Source organism: Physeter macrocephalus, chromosome 13 (genome assembly GCF_002837175.3).
Source record: "Physeter macrocephalus isolate SW-GA chromosome 13, ASM283717v5, whole genome shotgun sequence".
Classification (NCBI taxonomy): Eukaryota; Metazoa; Chordata; class Mammalia; order Artiodactyla; family Physeteridae; genus Physeter; species Physeter macrocephalus.
Genome location: NC_041226.1, coordinates 506,016 through 531,017, shown reverse-complemented (window position 1 = coordinate 531,017; position 25,002 = coordinate 506,016). Strand labels below are relative to the sequence as shown.

Below are 25,002 nucleotides of genomic sequence, written 5' to 3'. Positions count from 1 at the left end.
CCCCTCCCTCCCTCCCTGCCCTCCCCCTCCCCTCCTCTCCCTCCCCTCTCCCTTCCCTCTCCTCCCCTCCCTTCTCCTCCTCTCGTCTCCCCTCTCCTCGCCTCTTCTCCCCTCTCCTCGCTTCTCCTCCCCTCTCCTCCGCGCGTGCCTCGTGTGAGGGTGCTTCCCAAGAGGACTTACTGCTATTTTATGTCTCGCTTATACATTGTGATACTAGAATAGCACGTATTTTACCCATTTTCAGTCGAAACCTTAATAGGTTTTCCGACATCATGCATAAACTGTGCCTTCCTAATTATCTGTAAAAGAAATTTGAGCAGTGAGAGTTTACACTTACAGGACAAAAGAGCTACTTTATTAGGTTTTTCTGTGTGCTTTGTGCTCACAGTGTCACTTATACAGCATTAATGTAATTGGTGTTTAGATGGATTTTTTTTCCCCAACAGAATATCTTTCTTAGAGGGAGGCCGTTTTATATAAATAAGTGGGTTTTGTGTCTTTTGTCTTTCTAGTTTGATCCTCAAATTTTATGTTCATTGCAGTTTCCCGAAGCTTTCTTTTTGGAACTTAAACTTTCAAAATCGAGTTCTCTCCGTGAGTAGACAAAGGCAAAATTTTAATATGTAGAGAAAACTGATTATAATTCAGTGACACTAGTATTAGGGAGAACATTTGAAAATCTGAATGGCTTCAAGAGAAGGGTTAGACATTTTCTTAAAATTCAAGCTTAATAATTGGCATTTTGAACATGAAATTATGTTTAATTATCCTTTGAACATTAGACAAACAGCCTTTCACTTGCTAAAATTATTTTTAACGTAAATCCAAAACTTATCTTAAAATAAAGGAAGTTAGGCTTTTAGGCTTCTACAATAACGTATTATAGGCAACTTTTAGTAAACTTCCCAGAAGGGTGTTATTTAACATTTTCACAATCTTTTGGCCTCTGGCACCATCTTGTTCTGTTTTGAAGTTGACATTCTGGAGGAAGAAAGGTAAGGCTGCATTTCCCTGTTTTGGAAGCCTTATACTTAAGCCAATAAACGTTTCTTTTTTGATGTGGAAAAATCTTTTTCCTTCCTAATTTTAAAGCTACTAAAAATTCTTCCTCCCTCGTGTGTCTGCACTGTCCAATAGAATAGCCACTGGCTGTATGTTGAGTGTTCAGCACTTGCATTGTGGCTATTGCGGCCGAGGAGTTGACTTGTAAATTTTATTTATTCTTAATTAATTAATTAATTAATTTTTGTAATTTATTTTTTTCTCAGTTTCCCCATTTTTATTTTTTTTTTCACACACTATTTTTATTCTTAATTTAAATAGCCACATGCGGTTTGTGGCTACTATATTGGAAAATACAGGTCCTCGCTTTTCTTTTCTTTAAAAAAATTATCTATGGGATTATGAAATGGGGAGGTGAGAAGGGCTGCTGTTGTCTGCTCCTTTGAGATATGCTCCTAGACTCCATCGCCCTAAATTTTTGTGTAGGAATGTTAAAAATTTGTCAGTTGGAAATTAGAATTTAGTTTATGAGATTTACTTCATGGATAATTTTACTGTTTAATCTGAACTCTGTGCTTAGCAGGTAGATTTCAGAGCTTTAAATATTTCTGAGTTATTTTGTATTCTTTTCTACTTAGAAAAATCATAGTGCATACCTGATCTGAATATAAGTAATCGTATGGTGGCTGTAGTGTGTACTGGTGGTGTAGTGGCTCTAAGATAGTGGTATAATTTGATCTGATTTGTGTTTTTAGGAATTCTTTTTACTTGTTCAGTAGTTAATGTTTAATTTATTTCTAGTTAATTGTAGTTTTCCAATTAATTGACGAGGTGAGGCAACATTTTTGAGGTGGTGTAGGGTCAGCATTCCTTGTATGTAATGGTGGGGAAAAGAATTTAAGTGGCAGCTACTCGTGAGGTTCTAACCCGTATTGTGAGTCCATGGTACATGAGCGATGAGAAAGACTGTATTTTGGACACATTTTGTGGAATTTTAGACCCAGATGCTGCTTTTTAGGTTTTGGATGGTTACTGACAATTTAGATTGGATAAATTAACTGAAAAGTTGTAGTTCATTTTAAAGCAAGTTTACTGTAGTTAAAACTGTCGTTAGTTTGACTGGAACTTGGTTTCTGCTTTTCTTTTCCCCTACTTTTAGCTTTAGTAAACCAGATTTCTGGAGCAGTGATTCACAAAAGTGTGGTTGTTCCCCGTCCAGTAACTTCAGATCTTTTCCTAGTGTAAGCAGAAGTCCACTTAAATTATTTTCCCTGCCATTCATGCTAGCAATGCTGACCCTAAACCATCACAGAAATTGTTAACTGTAAATTTGTTAGAAAAGCAAATTCTAGGACCCCACCCTTGATCTACTGAATCAGAGAATTTGGGGTTGGGGCCCAGCAATTTTGGGGTTTAACCACCCTTCCATGTTTTTCTGATACTTGTTAAAGTTTGAGAACCATTCTTCTAATTAAATAATTAACTGAATTTACTTTTAGTCACTGGGGACTAAACCCCCTCCTTTAGTGCTTTTTTATCTTTAATTATGAAATGGTATGTGCTTCTTATAGATCGTTCAAATATTAGAGGAGACGGACGTAGCAGAGAATGTAATGGACCTGCCCAGCGTTTAGTTTGAAGTCATCTTTTATTTCAGGGACATTCTCTTTTCTTTTTTTTTTCAGGGACATTCTCTTAATTACAGTTCTCACATTAGCAGATCTTCCCTACCTTAGTACATTTACTAAAGATGATCACTGTTAAACATTGTTTAATTTTTCCATAAAAATCAAATTGTACCATACACATTGTGCCTTGAGTTTTTCATTTAATATAAACATCTTCAACATCTTTTCATGGCACTAGATTCTTTTTAATGACCACATTGTACTTCACAGTATGAATGTACTGCAGGCTACTTAAGCAACTTTACTGAATGACTACAAGGATTTTTTCATTTTGCATCAGTGTATTTCCTTATACTTATTAACTTATTAGTACTCTTGCGGTGGGGAATTTTCACGATTAGTAAACAGTGGGAGAAAAGATCATGTGCTTTGGAAAGAGCTGTTGGAAAGTGAAAGTGGAGCCAGTGGAAATCATTAGACCCTAGTTGAAGCAGTCTCTGTCTTGGGTTAGTCACTTCAGTTTCTTTTTGTTTGTTTTTTTGTATTCCTTTCAGTTAAGAACCTGTAGTTTTACATTTTATGAAGAGTGATGCAGATACCAGTTGGAAGGCTGTATTTATGGTGTATTGATGGAGGTTGTGAATTTTGTATAGATTGAAATCAGCATTTCTGTGTGATCTTGGACAAGTTACTTGAACCTTTATAAGCCTGTTTCCCCATATGCGAAGTGAGGATAGTAACAAAATCCACTTCATTAGATTGTTGGTAAGGATAATGAAAGATAGTGCACACACACGTGTGTATATGTATATATATGGGGGGAGGAGTGAATGGCTGGCATTTATAAAAGTTACCTTATTGTCATTATCGGGAGCTATGAAGTAAAGAAATCTTTGGTTCATTTCAAATACATAATTTTAATTGACTTTACAGTTACTTTGGTACACATTTAGAGCAGTGGTTCTCAAATGGAGTGGTTTTGCTTCCCAGGGGACATTTGGCAATGTCTGGAGACATTTTTGGTGGTCAAACTGGGGGGCGGTTCTACTAGCATAAACATCCTGCAGTGCACGGGACAGCCCTCTGCAATAAGAATTATCTTGCCCCTAATGTCACTAGTGCTGAGGTTGGGGAACCCTGATGTAGAACCATTTAAAACCATAAAAAGTATAAACTTTGAAGATGCACTGTGGCATTGAAAATTCCTGACAGCATAAACATTTTATTTGGCCAGAAAGTATTAAAAATTGAATTTGTTGCCAACAGTAAAAAAGTACTTGATTTAACATAAAAATGGAGATTTCTTGCTCATCCTGAAAAAAAGAAGATACGTGACATTGTCACTATGTCTGACTGAATCTGAACAGGAGGTGCCCTCTAGAAACACTTGACAGTTTATGAAGTCCTCACCAGGCTCTCTCTATTCCCCTGCCCGCAAACCTACTATTATGAATAATTTCAGAGTATAGAAATGAACATTCATACACTCAACACCTAGATTCTACAATTAAATTTTGCTGTGTTTTTTTCACATATCTCTCTCTCTTATCTCCATCTGTCCATGAGTCGATGACTCTTAAACACTTCAGCATGCTTATCATTAACTAGAGTCCAATATTGTTTTTTAAGGTATTTGAAATCTACATATAATGAAATGCACAAATTTTAAGCGTATGGTTTCATGATTTTAGATCAAGATGTTATCATCACCCCATGAAATTTCCTCGCGTTTCTTCCCATTCCCAGTTATATGTGTGACAGCATTTTAATTCGACTCTATTCCTAAAATCTGCCTCTCAGAGTTGCTGGATTACATGACATCTTAGCTGCAAAGGACATATCCCTTGTTAGATATTCGTGAAATGTTTGCTGGTACTACTACTACTGTTACTAAGTTAAGAGTAATAAACAAAATGGCCATTTTGAATATCTATAAAAAGCTTAGGTTCATTTGTCTTTGTAAAATTAGTTCTGTAGGTAGATTTTTGCTTAAGTGCTGTAATTTAAAGCTGTTGTGAACATTTTAGGGATTGAATAAAAAGCTATTGTGACCTTAAGACTTTTCATAAGAAAGTACATTTGTACTTTTCTCACAGATGCGTATAAAGCCTCTTTCAGTTTTTGCTGGGAAGTTTTCACAGCACAAAAAGAACATACTTGTAGTAAGTTTACCAATTTGTCGTTTTAGATGCTTATGTTTTATACCAACTTTGCATTCTTCAAGAAGGAAGTTCTCTTAACTTGTAGTTTCAGCAATGAACATATTTTCTAGTTTATAATAAGTGTATGTGCACTTTTCTGTATAATGGAGAGAACTCTTTTTTTGGGAGAGAACTCTTAAACAGCCCATGAATGTGTGTTTGCTTCTCTCACTGTAATGGTGAGAAATGTGTGGCCCATGAAAGTATTTCAGAAGAGGTGATTAATAACACCTGATAGTAGTTTTTTTACAGATAATATAAAAGAGAAATGGAAAGGGATTTGTCTGGCGTTGGAGAGGTGGTACACTTTATTAAGATACAAATATCAGAAACATGGAGTGTATAGAGAATTAATATATTTTCAGTAATAGTTTCTAGTAACTGGTAATGGGTCTCAAAAAGTAATTATGTGTTTCTTTTAATACATGTAGGAGATTTATAAAAGATATTACTTTGAATATTTAATAGCTGGCAATTTGTTTATGAGTAGATTATCTTTAAGTGATGGCTTTTTACACGACATTGAGGTTGGAACTTTCTACTTAAACTGTTTAAAATTAATTATCTTTAAAATATTAATAAAATGCATGTGATACCATCATTGAATGACGCAAAAACAAAATGACCTTATCAGTCATTTTCTAAAGCTGCCCAGCTCTCCTCTCTAGAAACAAACCACAATTTAAAATTTTTTGTTACTGTAGTTTTTAAAAGGTGAATTTTTTCTTCCTAAAAAGGAGTCCAGAACACTGGCTGAAATTGCAAAAGCAGAGCTGGATGGCACCATTTTGAAGAGCAGACCCCTCCGAATTCGTTTTGCTACACATGGAGCAGCCTTAACTGTCAAGAACCTCTCTCCGGTTGTCTCCAATGAGCTTCTAGAGCAAGCATTTTCCCAGTTTGGTCCAGTAGAGAAAGCTGTGGTTGTCGTGGATGACCGTGGTAGAGCTACGGGAAAAGGCTTTGTGGAATTCGCAGCAAAACCTCCCGCACGAAAGGCTCTGGAGAGATGTGGTGATGGGGCATTCTTGCTAACAACGTGAGTTTAAATGTCTTGTCATTCTTCTGTACAGTTACACATGGGCTTCTCTCTGTTCTCACTTCTTGCTTTGTAGTGCATTCTGTATGTTGTCTTGGCATGTGGTAAGTAGGTGTTGAGTAAATACTCAGTGAATACAAATAGGGTATATTTATGTATCGTCAGGAGTCATACTTTATTCATACTTCAGTGTACTGATCCATTCTACATGAATCTCAGGAATGTTTTGTATTGCAATTTTTGTTCAACTTACTGAACCTCTAGTGTGTGCAAAGCAAAATGTTACATTTAGTGAATGAATGACATTTTAATCAACTTTGAAGTATAATTTACATATGTTAAAATGCACCCAGTTTTGCATGTAGAGCTCAATGAATTTTTAAAAATGTATGTATGTAGTCATGTAACCTACTACCACAGTCAAGATATAGAACATTTCCAGCATTCAACAAAAGTTCCTTTGTGTCCTTTTGCGTTACTCCCCACCTCTTATCCCTGCCTAGACTGCTCTTGATCTTTCTGTTATTATAAATTAGTTTTGTCTTTTCTTGTATTTCACAGAAATGAAATTATATAGTGTGTATTCTTTCATGTCTGATTTCTTTTGCCTAGCATGTTTATGAGATTTCATCCATATCACTGTATCAGTATTTTGTTCCTTTTTATGGACGAGTTACAACTTTGTCCGGTGACCTGTGGGTGGATGTTCAAGTTGCTTCCAACTACTGGCCATTGTGAATAAAGCGGTTATGAACATTTGTGTACAGAGCTTCTTGTGAACATTATGCTTTCATGTGGTATAAAATGTTTGTACCATTTTACATTCCCGCCAGCAATGAATGAGAGAGTTCTAGTTGATCATGTCGTTACCAGCACTTCGCATTTTCAGCCTTTTAGATATTCTAGTGAGTGTAGTGGTGTCTCATTGTGGTTTAAATTTTATTTTCCTAATGACCAATGATGAGCATCTTTTCATGTGCTTTTTGGCTATTTTTATGTGTTTTGTGAAATGTCTGTTGACATTTTTTGCCTTTTTTTTTTTTTTTTTTGGCGGTATGCGGGCATCCCACTGTTGTGGCCTCTCCCGTTGCAGAGCACTGGCTCCAGACGCGCAGGCTCAGCAGCCACGGCTCACGGGCCTAGCCGCTTCGCGGCATGTGGGATCTTCCCGGACCTGGGCACGAACCCGCGTCCCCTGCATCGGCAGGCAGACTCTCAACCACTGCGCCACCAGGGAAGCCCTCTTGCCTGTTTTTTAATTGACTTGTATGTCTTACATTATTAACAAATTTGGGGACAGGTCTGTATTAAGACTATTTCTCCCAGTCTGTGGTTTGCTTTCTAATTTTTTAAATAGTGTTTTTCAAAGGCAGAAGTTTTTATATTTTGTGAAGTCCAGTTTATCAATTTATTTTCTTTCATGCTTTGTTCTTTTTGAATCCTTGTATGATATCTTTGCCTTTCCTCAGGTAGCAAAGCTTTCTCATGTTTTCTTGAGAAATTTTATAGCTTTTTATTTAAACCTGTGATTTGTATTGAGTATGATGGGAGGTAACAATTTATTTATTTAACATAGATATCTGGGTGTTCTGGCACCATTAATTGAAAAGATTATGATTTCCCCATTGTTACCTTTTACCTTTATCAAAAAACTGGAAAAAAAATCTGTACTCTTTTTTCTGTTTAATTGATCCGTGTGTCTATTACACCAGTACTGTACTTTCTTAATTGCCTTATCCTAAGCTTTGAAGTCAGATAGTATCATCCAACTTTATTCTTTTTGCAAAATTGTTCTGGTTATTATCATTTCTTTGTATATCCTTACTGGTTTTAAAATCAGCTTGTCAATTAAAAAGAATTCTGCTGGGCCTTTTTTTTTTTTTTAACATCTTTATTGGAGTATAATTGCTTTTCAATGGTGTGTTAGTTTCTGTTTGTAATCTGCTGGGCTTTTGATTGGAATTGCTTTGAGTTCCCCAGATCATTCTGGGGAACATTAACATCTTCTATCAACCTTTTCCAATCCAGGAATGTGATGTATCCATTTACTTAAAAATATTTTAAAGTAATTATGATGGTCATTAAACCTGTTGCCATATTAACATGTCTTTCCTTTCAGTTTGCCCACAAGAAAGCTCTGGATATGCATTCTTACTTAGTCTTCAGATTGAATTTGGTGTAAAAGTTCCTTAGTTGATTACTGAATTGATTTCTTTTATCTGATACTGTGCCCACCTCTAGCACTTGGGCTGTTGATTGGGATCATTCAAATATTTTAGGATTTGGGGAATTGGATACAAAGACAATGTAAAAAAAATTGTTTCCTGGCCCCAAGGAGCTTCGTTTGGTGATTTGTAAAGCATTTTTCAGTTTGTTTTTGACAGTTAAGCATTTGTGCTAAAGCTGTTTTATAGCAGATGTAGCATGAATTACAGCTCTGCCAACTTGTTCTCTCAGAGACTTGGGTCTTGTTCCCTTTGCTTAGAGATGCTTTCTCTCCAGATCATCATGGGCCTTGCTCTTGCATTTTATTCACATTTTGCTAAGATGTTATCTCCTCAGGGAAAGCTGACTGTTTTATCTTAAAATAGCCTGATGCTTTACTCTCCAATTTATTTTTTTCATAGCACTTAGTGTAAACTTGCATGTCTTTCTCTGCGGTAGAATATAAGCTCCACTAGGGCAGGAACTGTGGCTTAACACTATAATCCTAACATTTGTATTCTAATATTTCTTGGCCACATAGTAATCTTGTAATAGTTATTTAAAGAGTGAAGGAAGGCAAGGACTGAAGCAGTAGGCAAGGTGTGTGGTTAGTATGTTTTTTCCACTGCAGGCTTTGATTAATTGCTCTTTTTTAAAGTCACAGCCAGGCATTGGTAAATATTTAACTAATTCTTACAGGTAGCTTTTAGAATAATTTGTAACAGTTTTGAGGGAATGGGCAAGGTGTTGAACATTTTATGTGTCTTATTTCATGGATTTCCAGAACAACACTGGTTATTATTCCATTTTTCAGGTGATAAAATTGGCCCAGAGATGTTAAGTAATTTGCTTAAGATTGCACAGCAAATAAATGGTGGAGTTTAGTCTGATGCCAAATCCCTTGCTTCTTTTTTTTTAAGTAAATTTATTTATTTATGGCTGCATTGGGTCTTTGTTGCGGTGCACGGGCTTTCTTTAGTTGTGGCGAGCAGGGGCTACTTTTCGTTGTGGTGCGTGAGCTTCTCTTTGCTGTGACTTCTCTTCTTGCGGAGCAGAGGCTCTAGGCACGTGGGCTCAGTAGTTGTGGCACACGGGCCTAGTTGCTCTGTGGCATGTGGGATCTTATCTTCTGGACCATGGATCAAACCCACGTTCCCTGCGTCGGCAGGTGGATTCGTAACCACTGTGCCACCAGGGAAGTCTCTCCCTTGCTTCTTATACTGTGCTGCAGGTGGAGTGGTTTCTTCTTTCTGTACACTCTCCTTGCTCAGGTCCTTTGTTGTTAAACATTCTCGTGGAGCTCAGGATGCTCTTCTCCCTGCTGTTTGAATAGTTGGTCTCAGCTGAAGTGTCGCTTTATGGAGAGGATTTTCCGGACTGCGTTATCTAAAGTGGCGCCTCTGTTATTCTTTCTGACAGCATCGTTTTTTCTTCTTAGGTCTTAAAATGGTTCTTTTGTTTCGTCATTTTTTTGGAGGGGGTGGGTCTCTTAGAAGACTTTCAGGGATTGTTTATCATTGTATCCCTAGCCCCAACTGCAGTCTTGGTACCTGTTAGGTAATCACATATTTACTGATGGACTGATTGTATCTCAGATATCTGAGGTAATACAAGTGATTTATAGGAGTGGTGTCATAGGGATTTAGTTTCTAAATGGAGACATCTTGTGTAATCAAAATTTCTCTTGGAAGTACCTTTAAATTGTCATAAAATGTTGTATACTACACATGGCTTTAGTTAAATGACCTTGTACACAGTATATATAATGATTACCACACAGTATGCAAAAGTATGTGTAAATTATATATCTCTGCTGTTTTGAAATTACAAAAGAGGCAGAAAAATAGAAAAAAGGGGAAATTAAAAAGCTTCGCCTATGATAATAAAGGTATGTCCACATCTTTAAACAGTAGTGTCACCCCTAGAGCAGCAGAGGTGCTCATGCCTGGAGCTCACAGGAATTGAGGGGGCACAGTGATAGGCGCTCACTTTTCAAAATTATTTTTCCCTTTCCCTTTTTTTTTTGTTTGTTTTTTTAAAGACCATGCAGGTTAACTTCAATGAAGATATAGTGGTGTGTTCTTACTATTTTCCAACTGATATCCTAAAGATGATGTTGGAGTTGCTTCCTTAGAAGGAGGAAGAAGTGTCTGTTTTAATTTCAGTTTAGAGAAAGATATTTTCCTTTTAAAACAGTCCTTTAATGTTAATATAAATGTTATCTACACCCACTGATTGTTAACGTTTTGTCATAGTTTTTTCACTATACGTACAAATTTGTTTTTTTCTTTGCTAATTCATTTAAGAGTCAGCAATGGATAACATACTTGACCCCTGATTACAGTACTTGGCATGTATCTTCTATGAATAAAGCCACAATATAATTGTCACACTGAGGAAACAATGTTTATCCAATATTGTTATTTAATATTGAATATTAAAATTTAATTTTAATTGAATATTATGTTTCCCCATTGCCTAGTAATGTGTTTTATAACTTATTTTTTGCAGTCAAAGATCACACATTGAATTTATTTACATCTATTATTTCCTTTTATGTTTTAACTCCCTAAATGACAAAAATGTCAGTGTTATGACATTGGCATTATTATTTTTTTAAATTTTATTTATTTATTTTTGGCTGCGTTGGGTCCTCGTTACTACCCGCGGGCTTTTCTCTAGTTGCAGCGAGCGGGGCCTACTGTTCGTTGTGGTGCGCAGGCTTCTCATTGCGGTGGCTTCTTTTGTTGTGGAGCACGGGCTCTAGGCGTGTGGACTTCAGTAGTTGTGGTGTGCGGGCTCAGTAGTTGTGGCTCACAGGCTCAGTAGTTGTGGCTCATGGGCCTAGTTGCTCCGCGGCATGTGGGATCTTCCCAGACCAGGGCTCGAACCCGTGTCCCCTGCATTGGTAGGTGGATTCTTAACCACTGTGCCACTGGGGAAGCCCCAGTACGTTTTCCTCTTGAGGTCTCTTCTGATTTTTCTCTAGGCTGGTGGTGGCCTTGTGGTGTTGAAGTGGAAGGTGCAGGTTTCAGTCGTTGTTGGCCTCGGTTCAGGTGTAGTTCTTACCTGGCTCTCTTACTCTTCGAATGTTTGTGGCCCTGCCACGGCTTCCAGTGGTTAAGTGGTCCATGTAGTGCATCTTCTTCATTTTGTCCCTGGGCCCCTTTGGGTCCTCTTATAATAATACTAGATCCTCCTATGGGCTGGGTGGGTTCAGGAATTCTTGGCTGCTTTCTCACACCTCACTGGGTTATGTGTACTCTTGAGGCTGTGTTTACTTACTCTTTATTATGTTTCTGTTTTTACATGTTGGACGCGAGGTCTCAGCCTGGAGAATGAGGCCTGTGAGTCCCTTTTCTTTCGGGTTCCCACGCATTTTATCTGAGGTTTCTAATCTCGCTGTCTTCATCACCCCAAGGTATTCCACATCTGCTTCTAATTCATTTTCTCTCTAAAATGTCTTCATTAGCCCAGGAATAACTTTATAAATAACCATTTTATATCTTTCCTTTCCCCACAGCGGAGGATTTAGTCTCTTAATCTCTGGACCTTTATTTATTTGTAAAGGGAAGCATTCTGAACCCCGAAAGCCCCTTCACCTCTCTAGCTCCTCTGTTAACACCTCAAAAATTAACCGTGACTTTTTTCTCTCTGAAGCATCTCTGTTCAGAAGACAGTATAAATAGATTTTAGTCTGTTTGCATGGTGAGAGACTGATAGCAAGGAAAATTTTAATATCAGTGTATCATCTACTCCAGTTACTTCTCTTTCTTGTCTTTCCTCAGTGAGCTTTCCCTTCCTTTGGAAAACAATAAAGGAGGGTTTCCAGGTCAGATCTGTCATCATCCACTCTTCTTGTCGCCCCACCCCGTTTCCTCCTTGAATGTGTTGCTTCCGGCCCCCCCCCGCCTTCCCTTTTTCTTGGTTGATAATCTTTTAGGTCTCATTTTGGGTTTTAGAAAGACTTCTCTTTACAAGACTGGTTGGACACAGAGGGAGGCTGGCAGGTGGGCGGCGGTGGGAATTTGAGGCGATGGGATGGGGGGGTGAGGACGACACACACAGGATGAGAGTCGGGTACTCCCTCTTGTGCATCGTGCTTTGTAAAAGTTAACTGCGGCGCTCACGCAGGTTCGTGGTTGATGTATTTTTCTGTTACCTTGAATAGACTCCATGGTCTAAAAATAAGCACTTATTTTTGACTTGGACATTCACCTGTGTCTGTGCAGCCAATGTTTTTGACTGATTTGAGACATTTTTCTCAGGAAAGAAATTTTCCAAGTATGTATCTTGGAGTTAGTATAAAAGATTTCTAGGAGGACGTTAATTCTTGATACTGTATTAATTCTTATTAATGCTTTTTACCTGTCCAGGACCCCTCGTCCAGTCATTGTGGAGCCCATGGAGCAGTTTGATGATGAAGATGGCTTGCCAGAGAAGCTAATGCAGAAAACTCAGCAGTATCATAAGTAAGATTTTAGTAATAAAGATAATTTACATATGTGTTCTCAAGGGTATTTATTCACATTTGTAATCGAGTATTGTTGGATTATAAGGTGTGCTGTTTAGTCATACAATCTGGTTGATAGAGTGGGCTGGTCTACATGGAATGCTAGTTTTCTTGTGTATATTGGTAAAATGTTAACTTGACTTCGAAGTCTCAACTTTTACAACTGGGGCATGGATGGGGTAGGTAAGAGGGTACTGTCAGTAGTATTTATGCCAGAGAAGCAATGAATTTTTTTTTATATTTATTTATTATTTATTTGGTTGCACTGGCTCTTAGTTGTGGCAGGTGGGCTCCTTAGTTGCGGCTCATGGGCTCTTTTAGTTGTGTTCGGCAGCTCCTTAGTTGCAGCACGTGGGATCCTTAGTTGTGGCAGGTGGGCTCCTTAGTTGAGGCATGTGGGATCCTTGGTTGTGGCAGGCGGGCTCCTTAGTTGCGGCTCGCCAGCTCCTTAGTACGTCATGTGGGCTCCTTAGTTGTGGCATATGAACTCTTAGTTGTGGCATGCATGTGGGATCTAGTTCCCTGACCAGGGCTCTAACCCGGGCCCCCTGCATTGGGAGCACGGAGTCTTATCTACTGCACTACCAGGGAAGCCCCAACAAAGAATTTTAGATTTGAAAATTTCTGTATTTAGTATGCTTCAGGTGTATTATGAATTAAGAGTTAGGAGACTTTGAAATGTTTATTTATTTATTTATTTATTTATTTTTGGCTGCTTGAGTCTTAGTAGCGGCACATGGGGTCTCGTGCGGTGCACGGGCTTCTTTATAGTTGTGGTGCACGGGCTCCAGAGCCCGTGGGCTCCAGAGTGTGTGGGCTCTGTAGTTGCGGCATGCAGGGTCTCTAGTTGTGGCACGTGGGCTTCTTGCCCCGCGGCATGTGGTATCCTAGTTCCCCGACCAGGGATCTAACCGGCGTCCCCTGCACTGCAAGGTGGAGTCTTAACCACTGGACTACCAGGGAAGTGCCATGAGTTAGGAGACTTTTTGGCAGGGGTGGAGTGGAGAAGGTTCTAGTTAAATAACTTGGCAAAGAATAAGAATTTTTCTTAAAGATGAAAAAGAAAAGTATCCTGTTTTCAAAATGTTATATGTTATTCTTTTCCAATTTTCACTCTGTGATTCAGATATTTTTGCATAAGTTGCCTGTATGAATATGTTGTATTGTTCTTAACCAGTCACTCATTTATTATAGTAAATAAAACTGTAATGGACTTCCCTGGCGGTCCAGTGGTTAAGACTCTGTGCTCCCAAAGCAGGAGGTGTGGGTTTAATCATCTCTGGTTGGGGAACTAAGATCCCACATGCTGCATGGAGTGGCCAAAAAGAAAAAAAACAAAAAAACCTGTACTATTTGCATGCATGAGTTCAACAAATATTGGAATGCCTTTGTGCTAGGCAGTGTGCTCGGTGCTGCCAGTGCAACTTAGAACTGTTTTTGCCCTCACAGTGCTTACGTTTCTTGTGGCGGGGCTATACAATAATTAATGAACCAAAGATTATAAAACATATTAAGTAGTGAGAAATACCATTTAAAACCAAGAAAGACGTCCGCCTGCCGATGCAGGGGAACCGGGTTCACACCTGTCAACACTTCGTTGCAGTGTGCAGGCTTCCATGGCGGTGGTTTCTCTTGTTGCAGACCATGGGCTCTAGGCACGCGGGCTTCACTAGTTGTGGCTTGCAGGCTCTAGAGCGCAGGCTCAGTAGCTGTGGCGCACGAGCTTAGTTGCTCCACGGCACGTGGGGTCTTCCCGGACCCGGGCTCGATCCCATGTCCCCTGCATTGGCAGGAGGATTCTTCACCACTGCGCCACCCGGGAAGCCCCACAGCTGTTTCTTGTCACTACATTTTCCCTCTGTGACAGCCTCTCCCTTTACCTCCTAGCTTTGTCCCATCCGCCATCTTCCTCTCCCCACCCCAAAATAAAAGTTAAAATTGGTGATTGCAAGCCATCTGTACTTTTATTGATGAGTGAGAATTATGTTCTTATCAGTACTTTGGAATAACTGAAGGATTTCTTTGACTGTCAGGTACATTCACAGGTCTTAAATTTTTTCGGTCATTTATTCATTCAAAGAAATAAATACTAAATGTGTACAATGTGCTAGATATGTGCTAGGTACTTAGTTACAGTGGTTAACAGAAATTTCATGTACTCAATGAGTTTATAGTCTAGCAAGGCAAACAAGTATTAAGCCAATTGTAGTAAATTAAGCCTGTAGTTTTTGGCCTAGCCAATGAACCCGGTACATAACAGTTAACTGTATCTGCTTGTATTACTATCCCTAAAAGTTATACTTTTAGAAGGAAAAATCTGACTTCAGCCAGTTAACTTAAGGGACATTTGGGTCATATGTTGCAGACTGCCTTATATAACATTGTTGAGTGAAAACCAGGAAGGCCTTATTGAAGGTGTTAATTAGAGGAGTGCAGATTGTAGCATCAGATTGCCTAGGTTTGAATCCTGGTGCCCTTACTTACTAATTAGTTGGGCATCTTTGGGCAGTTTCTCAAACTTAGGCTTGTTAAAACCTGCTTGGGGCTTCCCTGGTGGTGCAGTGGTTGGGGGTCCGCCTGCTGATGCAGGGGGCCGATGCAGGGGACACGTGTTCGTGCCCCGGTCCGGGAGGATCCCGCGTGCCGCGGAGCGGCTGGGCCCGTGAGCCATGGCCGCTGGGCCTGCGCGTCCGGAGCCTGTGCTCCGCAACGGGAGAGGCCACGGCAGAGGGAGGCCCGCGTACCACAAAACAAACAAACAAACAAACAAAACCTGCTTGACAATGTTGCCGTGATATATTTCACGGAGGGTACTTGTCAACAGTGCCATGAACATTGTAATAGCTCAGTGAATGGTAGTGTTTGTTGTTCTTACATGTCATTTTACCTTTGAAACATAACGTTTCTGTGTGTCTTTCCTTGTAAACTTAGGGAAAGAGAACAGCCGCCGCGTTTTGCTCAGCCTGGGACGTTTGAATTTGAGTATGCATCTCGATGGAAGGCTCTGGATGAAATGGAGAAGCAGCAGCGTGAGCAGGTTGATAGAAACATCCGAGAAGCCAAAGAGAAACTGGAGGCGGAAATGGAAGCAGCTCGGCACGAGCACCAGCTGATGCTCATGCGGCAAGGTAAGACGCGTTTCCGTGTAGGTGTCCCCGTTGACACCTGTCACTGAGGCGCTAGTTTGGGGTTTAGAGACAGTTGAACCTGAAAATGCTAGAAAGAAACATTTCACTTTTCTGAGAGAACTTCCTTAGGAAAAAAAACTTATTAAAAATAAGTTACCGGGGCTTCCCTGGTGGCGCAGTGGTTGAGAGTCCGCCTGCCGATGCAGGGGACGCGGGTTCGTGCCCCGGTCCGGGAAGATCCGAGAGGCCGCAGCAGTGAGAGGCCCGTGTACCGCAAAAAAAAAAAAAAATAAATAAATAAATAAGTTACCTACATAAGTAGTATTGTTGGAGGTGATTAAGGTTGTTAACTTTTGCCAGAAGTGAGTACATGCTTCTGCTGGCAAAGAGAAGCCCAGTGGCGTGATTCTTGGTATGTAGTTGTGGCATAAAGTCACATATCAAGATTTTATTTGGTGGAAAGAAGAATTATGGCAAATGCTGGCTATTTAAGATTCTAACTACATGTCAAAAGATTACAGATGGATATTCCTTGGCAGAGATGAAAAAGATTCATGTGTGCTGATAGGTATGGGAATTCAGGAATACTAAATTCTGAGTATTTGGCAAGAACATTTTAAACACTTGAGGCAGAGCTAACTGAATTTTTAAGAGCACTCATAACAGGTGTTATGCATAACATAACATTTACTCGCATTCATTGGTCAGATACCTAACATGACAAGCTGCTTAAATATATCTCAGAAGCTTACTTCTTCCCATTCCTGTTTCTAGGTTTCTTTTTATCCCTGTCTATATTGTTTATCTCTACTCTTCTTTCCTGTTAATTCTCTAAATAACTTTTTCTGGTTCTTCCTATTACTCATCTTTTCCATTATCTGTAAAATTTTGTATTTCTTTTTTTTAAAAAAAATTTATTTATTTATTTTGGCCATGCTGTGCAGCTTGTGGGATCTTCGTTCCCTGACCAGGGATCCAGCCGGTGCCCCCTGCAGTGGAAGCACACAGTCCTAACCACTGGACCCCTAGGGAATTCCCCCAATTTTGTATTTCTTAAAATAAAGCATCTGATTGCTTTCTATTTTGCTCTTAAATTTTTTGCGCTTGTTTTTTTAACTTAGCACTTCAGTAAAGTTCTATGTACCTTCTCTTGGCTGCCCCCAGAGGTCACGGTGCCGCAGACAGCTGCCCGATTTCTACAGCAGACTTCTTAAAAAAAAAAAAAAAAAAAAAAAAAAAATTAATTAATTAATTAATTTGTGGCTGTGTTGGGTTTTCGTTGCCGCACGTGGGCTTTCCCTAGTTGTGATGAGTGGGGGCTACTCTTCATTGCAGTGTTCGGGCTTCTCATTGCGGTGGCTTCTCTTGTTGCGGAGCACGGGCTCTAGGTGTGCGGGTTTCGGTAGTTGTAGCACACGGGCTCGGTAGTTGTAGCACACGGGCTCAGTAGTTGTAGCTTGCAGGCTCTAGGGCGCAGGCTCAGTAGTTGTTGCATTGGCACGCGGATTCTTAACCACTGTGCCACCAGGGAAGTCCCTAAAGTATTCTTTATACTAGAGCCAGTATTTCTTTAAAAGGTGAAAATTTGATCATCATTCATCTCTAAATCTTTTTGGTAGATTCTCATTTCCTTTTGGGTAAAATCCAGGTTAGTTTTTTTTTTTTTTTTTTTTTTAACTGTTCTGTAAATGTTTATTGCGCAATCGAGCAATTACGGTCAAGTCACTGAATAACTGTGTTGATGCCAAATAAGTTAAAACAAACTCAGCAAATGCTAGAAACTAGTCAGACATTTCTGGTTTCATTTGGACCCTAAACCTAGCGCTTCTATAAATTGTAAAACACTCTTTTTCTAATAAAATTGAAGTCATTCCTATCATATACTAATATGTTTAAACTAGTTATGTTTATACTAGGTCTCTTGCAGAAATTTGAAAATTGTTATCTAAGATAAAGTTTTAGAATCATAGGCTGCTTAGACCTGGAAGAGAGAGCTTCAAGTTTATCCAGCCTTAGATTTTATGATTCAGAAATTTGGCCAGGGACTTCCCTGGTGGTCCAGTGGTTAAGACTCTGCTCTTCCACTACAGGGGGCCCGGGTTCAGTACCTGGTCGGGGAACTAAGGTCCCTCATGCCGCCCCTCATGACCAAAAAAAAAAAAAAAAAAAATCGGCTACACACCAGAATCAACTGGGAAATTTAAAATATTTTTATTTCCCAGGCCTCATGGTTGCTCTAGCACTTCTGTCCAGTGTGTGTTGTTATCAGCTCTTAGCCTGCCGTGCACTTTGCCACTTTAGTTTCCCGCTATCTGTGGTCATACCATAGTTAGGAAATAACATTGATTTGATGTGTAAGCATTTGTGCTGAAAGATATTTGTTGCTGCTGCTTAGTATAACAGTCAGTCGTTACTTGAACCCATATTGAATGTTGGTTGTAGAAGACACCATGTGAGGTACTGAGGATGTAGTGATGACAAAGAGCAACATTTCTTTAGGCCTCGTAGAGCTCTTGTGAGCTCTTAGAAAACTTTGCCTCACCCCTAAGGGAGTTTTGACTTTAGAAGCAGAGTAATTTTGTAGTTATTTCCTATGAGCTTTCATTTTATTGCTTTTTGTGCGCTTATTTATAACCCATGTTAACAGTTTTTGGTTTATAATATTAGAAAAGCACATTGCTTAGTGTATCTTAGTCCTTGCTTCTGGGTTTACTTCTCCTGAAGTACATCCTGTATTTCAGCAAAAGTCTGCAGGTGATAAATTCGTTTCAGTGTTAGTTTGTTTAAAAATTAAAAAAAATTTTTTTACAATCTTCTCTTTTGTTCTACAATTTTATATTTTATCCAGCACTTCTAAGGGTGTATTCAGGTTGGGGAGCAGCTTGAAGTAATCTTAGTTCTTTGGCTCTGCAGAGACACAGGGCTCTCTAGTTGACCTATCATGGAAATGGAAAGCTCAGCACAGAAAACTGTCCTTTTCCCTGGCCCCTGCCTTCTGCTTTCTTATAGGAGTCACTGTTTCTTCTGTATTTTAAGTTTCTTCTGTATCCTTTAATGAAAAAGAAATCATGTATATGTCAGTAGATGTGTGTGTGTGTATTTATTTATAACCAAGAAGATCCTTTTTATCTTTTTTGCTCCTTGCTATGTTACTTTCTGTATAAGTGTGTACATATAGATCTGCTTCATTTTTTAAATGGCTGAACGATACTCTGTTAAATGGCTATAATTAGTTTTGCTCATCCTCTTTTAATTGATGTCTAGTTCTCTTTCCAGCTTGTTAGTAAAAACAATGCTGCAGTGAATATGTATATATCTTAGCAAATTTTTGTAAATGTTGATTCTTATTGGACATACCAGTTCCTTTTAACAATTGCTTTGTTTCTATTTTACTGCTGTTTATGTAGTCCTTTCTATATCCAAATCCCATTATACTTAATACAGGTTATCTTTTTGCTTCACTATCTGTTTTTGATCATCAGTATAGGAGGCAGTTCCTGAATTTTCGTTATCGTTGTTTTTGTATTACCTTTGTTACTGTAATTATATAACTCTCAATAGATAATATTAACTGCCATTCATTTTGCTATTACTGTGTCCTCCTCTATCACTGGATTTTATATTTTATGTATCTTTTTGTACTGATAAATAATAGAAGTACAGTTTCTTTAAATATCTTTTTTTGAAAATTTATTTATTTTATTTATTTATTATTTTTGGCTGTGTTGGGTCTTCGTGGCCGCACGTGGGCTTTCTCCACTTGCGGCGAGCGAGGGCTACTCTTCATTGCGGTGCACGGGCTTCTCATTGCAGTGGCTTCTCTAGTGGCTTCTCTTGTTGCAGAGCACGGGCTCTAGGCACCCGGGCTTCAGTAATTGTGGCACATGGGCTCAGTAGTTGTGGCTCGCGGGCTCTAGAGTGCAGGCTTAGTTGTGGCGCACAGGCTTAGTTGCTCCTCAGCATGTGGGATCTTCCCAGACCAGGGTTCGAACCCGTGTCCCCTGTATTGGCAGGCGGATTCTTAACCACTGCGCCACCAGGGAAGCCCTAAATGATATCTTTTGATTCTTGATTACCAAAGGCAGAAAGAAAAAGGAAATTGGCATATTTGCTCCTCTTCAACCTTTCCTCTCAGCTTTTATTTATTTTGCTTCTGATCTGTTTGGATTTTTGACATGGACTTAATGTTTGGCTTTTTCTTTTAAAGTGTAAAAACTTTTTATCTTTTATCTCCTTCCTTTCTTCCTCCTTCCCTCCCTCCCCCTTTCCTTCCTCCCTTCCTTCCTTCTTTCCTTCCTTCCTTCCTCCTCTCTCTCTCTCTCTCTCTCTTTCTTTTGAGAACATTTAAGTTCTACTCTTTGAGCAACTGAATTATAGAGTACCGTGTTATCAAGTATAGCCACCATGTGTTACATTAGACCTCAGGCTTTATTCATCTTATATCTGAAAGTTTGAACCCTTTACCAACCTCTTCCTATTTCTGCCACCTCCCAGCTCCTGGCAACAACATTTATACTCTCTTGTTTCTATGAGTTTGACTTTTTTTAGATTCCACATATAACTTACACCGTGCAGTATATTTCTTTCTCTGTGTGGCTTATTTCACTGAGCATAATGTCCTCAAGGTCCATCGATGTTGCTGCAAATGGCAGGATTTCCTTTTCTGATGGCTGAATAATATTCCAATGTGTGTGTCTATATCTCTGTATACCGCATTTTTTTGTGTGTGTACATTATGTATCTGTATGCACACACCACATCTTTATCCATTCATTTGTTGATAGACATTAGTTTGTTTCCATTACCTTGGCTATTGTGAATAGTGCAACAGACAATGGAAGTGCAGATGTGTCTTTGAGACCCTGTTTTCCTTTTAATGTTCCTTAACCGTAGTTGTCACGTTTCTCACATAATTCTCTCAGCCCTATTTTAAATACGTTGAGTCATGACTTTTCTGTTCATCACTCGATTCTCTGATGTTTATCCTTGTGATTTCTGTCAGAAGGTTCACAGAAACAATGTTCCTGCATCTTCTAAAACATCCGTGGTCTTGTACTTTTAAAAAAAATTAATTTATTTTTGGCTGCGTAGGGTCTTTGTTGCTGCGCGCGGGCTTTCTCTAGTTGCTGCTAGCGGGGGCTACTCTTCGTTGCGGTGCATGAGCTTCTCACTAGGCATGCAGGCTTCAGTAGTTGTGGCTTGTGGGCTCTAGAATGCAGGTTCAGTAGTTGTGACGTACAGGCTTAGTTGCTCCGCGGCATGTGGGATCTTCCTGGACTAGGGCTCAAACCTGTGTCCCCTGCATTGGCAGGTGGATTCTTAAGCATTGCGCCACCAGAGAAGTCCTCATGATCTTATACTTTAAACCCTCTCTTGAATGGCGTAAAATTCATGCTTCTTTCTCCCCCCGCTTTTTTTTTTTTTTTTTTTTTTTGGCGGTACACGGGCCTCTCACTGTTGTGGCCTCTCCCGTTGCGGAGCACAGGCTCCGGACGCGCAGGCTCAGCGGCCATGGCTCACGGGCCCAGCCGCTCCGTGGCACGTGGGATCTTCCCGGACCGGGGCACGAACCCGTGTCCCCTGCATCGGCAGGCGGACTCTCAACCACTGCGCCACCAGGGAAGCCCTCTCCCCTTTCTTAAGTACTTGATAGTATGTTTCTGTAGGAAAGTCTGAGATAAGCCTGGATTTTTTTCCCTCCTTGTGACTTGATCCTTTTAACAGGCTTCCATATGAATTCTTTTAAGGTTCAGTAACTTATCCAGGATATGTTTTCTGCCCAGTTTGCTATGAGAAATTTTAAACATAAAAAAGTTGAAAGAGGGGAAATCCCTGGCGGTCCAGTTGTTAGGACTCGGCGCTTCCATTGCAGAGGGCATGTGTTTGATCCCTGGTTGGGGAACTAAGATCCCACAAGCCTCATGGTGTGGCCAAAAAAAAAAAAAGTTCAAAGAATTTTAAGGTATTAATACTTAGATTTTGTTACTAACATTTTACTATACTTGTTTTATTACATCTTTCCACCTGTCCAGTCTTATATTCCAGACGTATCTTATTGTACACCATCATACTTTTCTTGGGACCAGATGTGCCCTTTCAATCTATAGATTCAGTTCTTATATTTCTAGGAAGGAGCTGTGTTAGATCAGAGAGCATACGTTTAGTCTTCATGACTTGAATGAAGGATATTACATTGAGAGAACACTTTCCTACAGTCTAGCAAATCAGACTTAAAATTTTTCCATATTCCCCTCTATTCCCTTTTTGCTGTATACCCGTATTCATGATATATTGAAATTATAGATAGTTTTAATGTCTTTTATGTTTGTTAGGTACGCAGTTTTAAATGTTATTTGGTCTAGTAGTGACTAGTGCTGCAGCTGATACTTTATGTCTGTGGATGCCTTTGGATTTTTTTTTTTTTTCGGCCGCGTGCGACTTGCAGGATCTTCGTTCCCCGGCAGGATTGAACCTGGGCCCCTGCAGTGAAAGCACCAAGTCCTAACCACTGGACTGCCAGGGAATTCCCTGGATTATTTTTATAAGAAAAATTCCTATGAGTGTGATTTACTGGGTTAAAGGATAAAAAGCACCTCAGCTTACATGTTTTTTGGGTAATATTTTCCTCCAGAAGAATATTATCACAGCAGTGTACAAATATATAAGCTTTAGTGAAATTTCAGGAACTCTGGATATTAGCAACTTAAAGGAAATAATTTGGAAGATGTAAAATGGTATTGTTTTAAGTTGATAGTGTTCCTCATGACTGTTAGATAATGTGCTTATCTGATAATTTGATTGTCAGATCCTTGGAGCTCATTATTATACCCATGTTACTGGTGAGAAAGCACCATCCGAGAGGTTAAAGCACCTGTCTTAACTGGCCCAGCTTAAAAGGAGAAGATCCAGTTGTCAGAAAACATTCATGTTCTTTTCTTATTCCTTTTCATGGAAGAAAATGTAATCTTACATTTATTACTATATGTGTCCCTGATTTAAGAACAGCTAACCTGCAAAATCAATAATAAAACTGTTACAGGCTGCACTGTATTGACTTTCTTGGGTAATTAATGACAGTAAGGTACTTCCCATGCTTCGGCTTATTGAAGCATTTCCCCTTAGGAATATAGATAGATTGTATATTTTTGGTCTTTACAAGTCTCGCCTGCTGTAGAAATTGTATGATATTTATGGGGTCTCAATGTGGGTTGCAGAATGGAGTCATCTAGGGAGCTTCAAAAAAAAAATACTCATATCTGGTCCACATCCCAAGAGATTTTGATTTAATTGGTCTATGGTTAAACGGTACATAAGTAATTCTAATGAGCAGTCAAGGTTGACAGCTAATGGTAAAAATGTTTGAACTTAATTGTAGTCATGTTTGGGTTTTAAGGTAGCTAAATGTTTTCTCAACTGGCACGTTACCAGAATCGCCTGGTTCCTGTCCCATATACCAAAGCAGACTTTCCTGAGCAGAGTCCCAAAATCTTAAAAAATTTTTTTTTTTTTTAAGTTTCTCAGTTGAGGCTGAACAGTCAGGTTTGCAATGCTGGCATTTTGGAAATAGCTTTGGAATAAGGATAGATTTGGCTGTACATCCCAGTTGAACCATAGAGTGACTGGATGGCTAGAGCACATTTATAATCTGTCTGGATCTTTTTTCTTTGACATAATTAATACATAATTCAGTCTGTAGGGAGGATAATACCTTGTTATAATTATGCCTGTGTTATGGTTAAGATGTTTAGGGTTATTGGCACATGAAATGTGAACTTTAACTGTTACGTATTATGTTAAATGAATTCTGAATATAGCAATTTATTAAGAAATATTCAGTTAAGATAATTTATGTTCATTTTAGAAATTTCAGGTAACATGATTATAGAAAAAGAAAATAAAAACAACCAATACTTGTGTTATTCAGGGTATTCATATATCTGTATATGTGTATATATATATTTTATGCATGTGTGCACATGTAATTTGGTAAGATAGTACAAGTTTTAATACTTGGGAAGTTTATCCACTGCTGCTCAGATGCGCAAAACAAATGTATCTTTCGTTATCGTATTCTGCGGTGGGACCCCTGTTCTTGATGAAGTGACACGGGTTGGTGACAGCGGGAGCGCTCGTCCTGTTTAAAGTGGTCTTGTTCATGTCAGTGCTCAGCCCTCTTCCCCTTTCAGGAACTGTCTCCTCATTGCCCTCCTTCACACGACACAGACTTGATGCAGGAGGAAACCTGCTGATTGCATTGGGAGGGATGTTTTTGAGTTTTATGCCATGTCCTGTCTCATTCGTACTGTTTGGTCTGGTTCTTACATGTCCTCTGCTGATGGTTCCCAAGGCATTTTTCTGGGCTTTGAGCTTGCTACTGAAAGAAATTCTAATTTGTTTAGAACTATGTAAATGAAAATGTAGCTACTATTCTATTTTTAATATGTTCCAGGCCCTGTGTTAAAACAGTTACTACCCATTTTAATTTCTTAATATAAGGATGGATTTATTATTTTCTTCATATACATGAAGAAATGGGCCCAGAAGTGATATTAATTTATTACACAGCTTATAATCTTTCATTGTAAAATGATGTGATAGACAAAAGGAAGCTAGGCGCATGAGTATGAATAAGTTACTATATATGTTGCCCGTCATCGAGAATCTATAAGCTTATGAATATAAAAATACAGAAGCGAAGCTAAAAATATTAATCTGTAGTCAATATCTTGTAGATTTAATGAGGCGTCAAGAGGAACTCAGACGCTTAGAAGAACTCAGAAACCAAGAGCTGCAAAAACGGAAGCAAATACAACTGAGGTAAAGAACATCATTATAACATATACGTGAATATATGTAGGTTTCATTGTGTATGTTATGAATAAAACTCCCAATGCCTGTTATCAAGTTATATAACTTGGAAAACACAGGGAAGAAAACCAAAATTGTCCATTTCTGACCACATTTAGGGAATTACTCCAGAAGATAACATAAATCTTTGAGATAACATAAATGTTTGTTATTCTGTGTTTTTTATAGCTGATTATGGACACTTTACAGACAGTGTGAACCTTACATAAAGGGCTGAGGCATTATTTCGTATAATTTATTGTAAGAATGCACCATGATTTACGGGGCCATTTTTCCAGAGATGGATATATTTGCGTTGATCTTAGTTTTCTTTCATGTGTATAATACTATTCTGAATGCCGTTAAGCATTTTTGTACTTGTGATAATTTGTTTAAAAAAGATACCTGGGCTTCCCTGGTGGCACAGTGGTTGAGAGTC

General features: G+C 39.0%; 1 protein-coding gene across 1 annotated transcript in view; it reads left to right on the top strand.

Moving 5' to 3' along the window:
• Positions 1 to 25,002, top strand: part of PSPC1 (paraspeckle component 1) — a 61,853-nt gene that overhangs the window by 804 nt on the left and 36,047 nt on the right. The window contains exons 2-5 of the mRNA XM_024125836.2: positions 5,569 to 5,870; positions 12,452 to 12,547; positions 15,520 to 15,716; positions 24,449 to 24,533. Of these exons, the coding sequence (XP_023981604.1) occupies positions 5,569 to 5,870; positions 12,452 to 12,547; positions 15,520 to 15,716; positions 24,449 to 24,533 (680 nt within the window). The remainder of the gene's footprint in view (positions 1 to 5,568; positions 5,871 to 12,451; positions 12,548 to 15,519; positions 15,717 to 24,448; positions 24,534 to 25,002) is intronic.